Raw genomic sequence first — 6,000 nt, 5'->3', positions numbered from 1 at the left:
TTTTTGTCGCCCTTTTCTGAACCTTTTCCAATTCCAATGTATCTTTTTTGAGATGGGGCGACCACATCTGCACGCAGCATTCAAGATGTGGGCGTACCATGGATGTATATAGAGGCAATATGATATGTTCCGTCTTATTATCTATCCCTTTCTTAATGATGGCCCAACGTTCTGTTTGCTCTTTTGACTACGGCTGCACATTGAGTGGATGTTTTCAGAGAATTATCCACAATGACTCCAAGATCTCTTTCTTGAGTGGTAACAGCTAATTTAGACCCCATCATTATATGTATGTGGCAAAAGTCACTCCCCCACCCGCAGCAGTTGGGGTGCAGAGAAAAGTGACAGCCTGATTCTACAACCCCTGTGTGACAAAGTGGGATTTTCCCCCTTGTTTTGTTGCGTGCGGATCTTACCGTCCTGTATGAACGCTGTGTGTACCTCAGTTTCCTTGTGTGCGGCACCAATGCCTAGGTGGTGGGAATTGGGTGTGTGACTATTGCTGAGGCCCTTGGGGCAGGTGGGACTGCTCCAGCTGTCTGCACCTAAGCTATGGCCGCTGCCCTTCCTAACCTGAGGACCAGGAGGGGGATGCGAGGGGGTGACACCTTGCCTGGGAAGTAGGACCAAGGCCGGAGGAGGAGGAATGGGCACGTCAGAGGTCAGGCAGCAGGGTCCAGGGCAGCCTGCCCTGCGGGGCTCACGGAGAGGGGAGGCCAGGGTGTCTGGGGTTCTCCTAAGATGGACTTGGCTGAAAATCCCCGATTTCTGTGCGAGGGTGCGTCCTGTGGACTAAGAAACCTTCGGCTTCAGCGGCTGGCTGAGAGGCACGGCTGAGGGCGGCCCTGGGGCGCAGGGCCCCCTGGCTTCCTCGCAGCCCTGCCCAGCCCAGGGGGCCCGGCGGCGGGAAGCGCGGGGACGCTGAATGCCCCGAGGCCGGACAGGCTCCTGGCCCGCAGAGCCTGCGCTCAGCGCGAGGGGGTCGCTGGCCCACAGCCCCGGCTGGCTTCAGTCGCAGCAGCTCCAGAGCGTCCCGGGGACCGAGGCTGCGGGCGAGGGGCCGGCAGGAGGCGACGCTGCGTCACAGGCGGCTCCGGAGGCGGAGCCCAGGCAGGGGCGCGGCTGCCGGCGCCGGGGGACGTGGGCGGGGAGCCGCCAGGGGGGCGGAGATTGGGCCGGCCGGGGCCCCTCTCCCGGAGCCGGCCCGGCGCGGAGCATGGGGCGGGCGGGCTGGGGCGGGCCCGGCGCCGAGCGCTCCGCGCCCAGGCCCGGCCGCTAGGGCAGCCGCGCTCCCGCCCCCGGCGGGCGATGGCCGAGCCCGAGCGCCCCGCGGCGGCGGCCCGGCGGTGGCGAGACGCCGCCCTGCGCGCACGGAAGCTGCGGAGCGACCTGCGGCAGCGGAGCCTGGGCCCCCGCCAGGAGCCGGAGCCGGAGCCGGAGCCGGAGCCCGCCGGGCCGGCGGCGCTGAGCCTGAGCGGGCGCGGCCTGGAGGAGCTGCCCGAGGGGCTGGGCGCCGCGCTGGGCGGCCTGCGCGTCCTCAGCCTGCGCAGGAACCGCCTGTCCCGGCTTCCCGCCGCGCTGCGCCACCTGGGCCGCCTGGCCGAGCTCGACCTCAGCCACAACCGGCTGGGCGGCCTGGGCGACGGCGAGGCGCTGGCGCCGCTGCGGGAGCTGCGCAAGCTGAGCCTGAGCCACAACCAGCTGGGCGCGGACGGCGCGGCGCTGCCCGGGCGGCTGGGCGCGCTGCGGCAGCTGGAGGAGCTGGACCTGAGCTTCAACCGCCTGCGCCGCCTGCCCGAGGCGCTGGGCCGCCTGCCGCGGCTGCGCTCGCTGGACGTGGACCACAACCAGCTGCCCGCCTTCCCGGCGCCGCTGCTGCAGCTGGGCGCGCTGGAGGAGCTGGACTGCTCCGGGAACCGGCAGCTGCGCGCCCTGCCCGAGGGCATCGCCGCCTTGCGCGGCCTCAAGATCCTGTGGCTGAGCGGCACGGGGCTGGGCGCGCTGCCCGAGGGGCTGTGCCAGCTGGGCGCCCTGGAGAGCCTCATGCTGGACGGGAACCAGCTGCGGGTCCTGCCCCCCGGCTTCGGCGGCCTGCGGCGCCTCAAGATGCTGAACCTCTCCTCCAACCTGCTGGGTGAGTTCCCCGAGGCCGTGCTCGCGCTGCCCAGCCTGGAGGAGCTCTACCTGAGCCGCAACCAGCTCACCTTGCTGCCTGCCCGCCTCTGCCAGCTGCACCAGCTCCGCACCCTCTGGTTGGACAACAACCGTGTCCGCTACCTGCCCGACTCCGTTGTGCAGCTCCACAGCCTGGAGGAACTCGTGCTGCAGGGCAACCAGATCGCCATCCTGCCCGAGGGCTTTGGGCAGCTCTCCCGGGTCACCCTCTGGAAGATCAAGGACAACCCGCTCATTCAGCCCCCTTACGAGGTCTGCATGAAAGGCATCCCCTACATTGCTGCTTACCAGCAGGAGTTGGCGCACTCCCAGCCTGCCGTCAAGCCCCGGCTCAAGCTGGTCCTCATGGGCCTGAAGGATGCTGGCAAGACCCTGCTGAGAAGGTGCCTGATGGAGGAGGAGAGGCAGAGAGACTCTCCCCTGGCTGCAGCTGGCAAAGATGCTGGGAGAACCCAGCAGCAACAAGACATCACCCTGGGCCTGACTCCTGAAGGTGGTGGGAAAATACAGCTAGGACATAGCCCCATCACTGAGCCCCGAGATGCTTCGTCTTCAAAAGAGTCCTCGGTAGGACATGCCTCCATTGAACAGCAGGACCCATTGCTGTCCCCGTCCCTTAAAGTTGCTGGGAAAATCAAGTTAGAGCACCAGGACATCTGCCTGTCTCCATCCCCAAAAGTTAATGGGGAAGCCCAGATAGGACACTTCCCCATGCTGCTGGAGCGAGACGCCCCCCTGACACCATTGGTAGCAGGACTGATAGGCACCAGACAGGGTATCGAGGTGACGGACTGGACGGCAGATGCAGAGAGGGGTCTGACCTTCATTGTGTATGAGCTGGCGGGTGACCCTAGCTACGACGTGATCCAATCCTTCTTCCTTTCGCCAGGAGCCTTGTATGTGCTGGTGGTGAACCTGAGTGCCTACACCCCACATTGCTTCTACTCTGCAGTGGGCTACTTCCTGCACTGGCTAGGTGCCAAAGTGCCCCATGCTGTAGTGTGCATGGTGGGCACGCATGCTGACCTGTGTGCTGAGCGGGAACTGGAGGAGAAGTGCCTGGACATCCACCACCAAATTGCCCTGCAGGAGAAGCGGGATGCTGAGGGACTCCAGAGCTTGGCCCAGCAGGTGGACAATGCCCTGGGACAGGACTTTGACCTGCGTTGCTCCAGCCCCCACACTGCCTTCTATGGGGTTTCAGACAAGAACCTGCGGCGCAAGAAGGCCCAGTTCCAGTATCTGCTCAACCACCGGCTGCAGATCCTCTCGCCGGTGCTGCCCATCAGCTGCCAGGACCACTATCAGGTGCGCCGCCTGCGGGACAAGCTTCTGTCAGTAGCTGAGCACCGGGACATCTTCCCAAACCTGCACCGGGTGCTACCCAAGTCCTGGCAGGTGCTGGAAGAGCTGCACTTCCAGCCGCAGGCTCAGCAACTGTGGCTCAGCTGGTGGGATTCGGCACGGCTGGGCTTACAGGCTGGCCTGACGGAGGACCGACTCCAGAGCGCCCTGTCCTATCTGCATGAAAGTGGCAAGCTCCTGTACTTCGAGGAGCATCTGACTCTGCGGGAGTATGTATTCCACAATCTGCCCGGGCTCATTGACATCCTCAATGTCTTCTGCCAGCGGGACACCACGGTGCTGCTCCAGAAACTGCTCAGTGACACCCATATAGATGAACTGAGAACCACTCAGCTCCACCACTATGTGGAAGGGTTCCTGCTGCATGGGCTTCTTCCTGCCCATGTTATCCGCCTGCTTCTCAAACCCCATGTCCAGAGCCGGGAGGACCTGCAACTTATCCTGGAGCTGCTGGAGAAGATGGGGCTCTGCTACTGCATTAATAAGCCCAAATGCAAACCCCTGAATGGGGCCACTGCCTGGTACAAGTTCCCCTGCTATGTGAAGAACGAGGTGCCCCATGCAGAGGCATGGATTAATGGTACCAACCTGAGTGGACAGTCTCTTGTCATTGAACAGTTGCAGATTGAATACACCTTCCCCTTCATTTTCCCATCTGGGTTATTTGCACGCTACAGTGTCCAGATCAACAGCCATGTGGTTCAGCGGTCCGATGGCAAATACCAGATTTACGCCTACAGGGGGAAGGTACCTGTGGTGGTGAGTTACAGGCCTGCTAGGAGCACTCTGCAGCCAGATACTCTGTCTATTGCTAGTCACGCATCTCTACCAAATATATGGACAGCCTGGCAAGCTATTACCCCCTTAGTGGAAGAACTGAATGTACTGCTTCAAGAATGGCCAGGTCTGTACTACACTGTGCACGTCCTCTGTTCCAAGTGCCTTAAAAGAGGATCACCAAACCCATACGCTTTTCCAGGTAAGGTGTGATTTAGCTTGGCTTTAGCAGCCTTTACATGATTTCAATATCACTCATTCTTCCAGAGCACTGGTTTTCAAAGCTGTTTGGTTTTTGGGTAACTTTTTGGGGGTAATTCTCTTCCCAGCCTAATTCCATCCCTTCCCTACAACTACAGTACGTGGTTACATGGGGGAACATTAGTATGGTCTGAACGAAACAGGATCAAAATAAACTTAATTTGAGATGTGCGGCTGCTGCACGGTCATATTTCCCTTTGTCCCACTTTTTCTAGCTGTATGGTCTATTTTTGTCCCTCAGGGTAGGGTCTTCAGAGAGTAAGACTTAACCCCCAAGTTGCCTGCACGCCCTACTCTGAATTTTTGTGTTCACATTTTATTGCTTCCCCTTCACTTTGGGGTTTTCTGTAACTCGGTTGTTTTTTTGAGTATGTAAATTCAAACACAAAAAAGGAAGCTATGAATGCAAAGGAGGTTTTTATTTGATTTTTTTTGTTTTAAAAAAAGCCTTCAGAAAACCTCAAATTCCTGTCTAGATCTAGGAGGAATAGTCACTTCCTGAATACTGAAGGGTGCTTCATCAGCTTTGTTAAGTAGCTCTGCAGACCACCTAGAAGTGAGTCTCAGACGTCAGTTTGAGAGCCATTGTTTGGAGAATAACTCTGAAACATTTTTTAAAACAAATTTTCATTGATGCTTTAAGTATATGTGAAACTTTAAAACGGGTGGGCAAACTTTTTGGCCCGAGGGCCACATCGGGTTTGTGCAACTGTATGGAGGGCTGGGTAGAGAAGGCTGTGCCCCCCCCCCCCCCCCAAACAGCCTGGCCCCTGCCCCCATCCACCCCCTCCCACTTCCCCCCTCAGAACCTCCGACCCATCCAACCCCCCCCCCCCCGCTCCTTGACCCCTGCTCGCCCCCTCCCAGGATCCCCTGCCCCTAACTGCGCCCCGGGACCCCACCTCCTATCCAAACCCCCCTCCCCCCCGTCCCCTGACTGCCATGACCCCCATCCACACCTCTGTCCCAACTGCTCCCTGGGACCCCACCCCCTATCCAACTCCCCCTGCTCCCTGTCCCCTGACTGCCCCCCACCCCCGAACCTCCGCCCCATCCAGCTACTCCCTGTCCCATGACTGCCCCTTATCCAACCCCCCCGCTCCCCACCCCCTTACCATGCTGGAGTCAGAACGCTGATGGGCCAGAACACTGCCTGCGCAGTGTCATCGCTGCAGGAGGGGGGGACAGCGGGGGAGGGGCCGGGGGCCAGCCTCCCTGCCTGGGAGCTCAGGGGCCGGGCAGGACGGTCCTGCGGGCTGTAGCTTGCCCACCTCTGCTGTAAAACCAGTGTTTGAAAGAGGTGATAGTTATCACAATAGTACATATCTAGGTAATGGAAATTTTCAGATAGCCTCTGGTTTAGATTCTGTTCCATTTAGTATGTATGCAGATGCTGGTATCTCACTTTATAAAACTGTTGCC

The 6,000-nt window shown here is 59.8% G+C and overlaps 1 protein-coding gene across 11 annotated transcripts in view; it reads left to right on the top strand.

Annotated features, from left to right (window-relative positions):
• Nucleotides 1-1,230: 1,230 nt before the first annotated feature.
• MFHAS1 (multifunctional ROCO family signaling regulator 1) overlaps nucleotides 1,231-6,000 on the top strand; it is a 133,412-nt gene continuing 128,642 nt past the window's right edge. For 5 of the 11 annotated variants that reach the window (XR_005292401.2, XM_043513839.1, XM_038398222.2 and 2 more), the window contains exon 1: nucleotides 1,232-4,519. Coding sequence is in view for 7 of the 11 variants with exons in the window: in XM_043513839.1 (XP_043369774.1) it covers nucleotides 1,309-4,519 (3,211 nt within the window). In the remaining 4 variants the exon portion in view is untranslated. Of the gene's footprint in view, nucleotides 4,520-6,000 lie in introns of all 11 variants that reach the window. The other 6 variants (XM_043513836.1, XM_043513838.1, XM_038398224.2 and 3 more) reach the window with 2 other exon arrangements.

The sequence above is a fragment of the Dermochelys coriacea genome, chromosome 4 (assembly GCF_009764565.3).
Source record: "Dermochelys coriacea isolate rDerCor1 chromosome 4, rDerCor1.pri.v4, whole genome shotgun sequence".
In the NCBI taxonomy this organism is placed as follows: Eukaryota; Metazoa; Chordata; order Testudines; family Dermochelyidae; genus Dermochelys; species Dermochelys coriacea.
The sequence above is the reverse complement of the archived record's forward strand: the minus strand, read 5'-3'. Positions and strand labels throughout refer to the sequence as shown.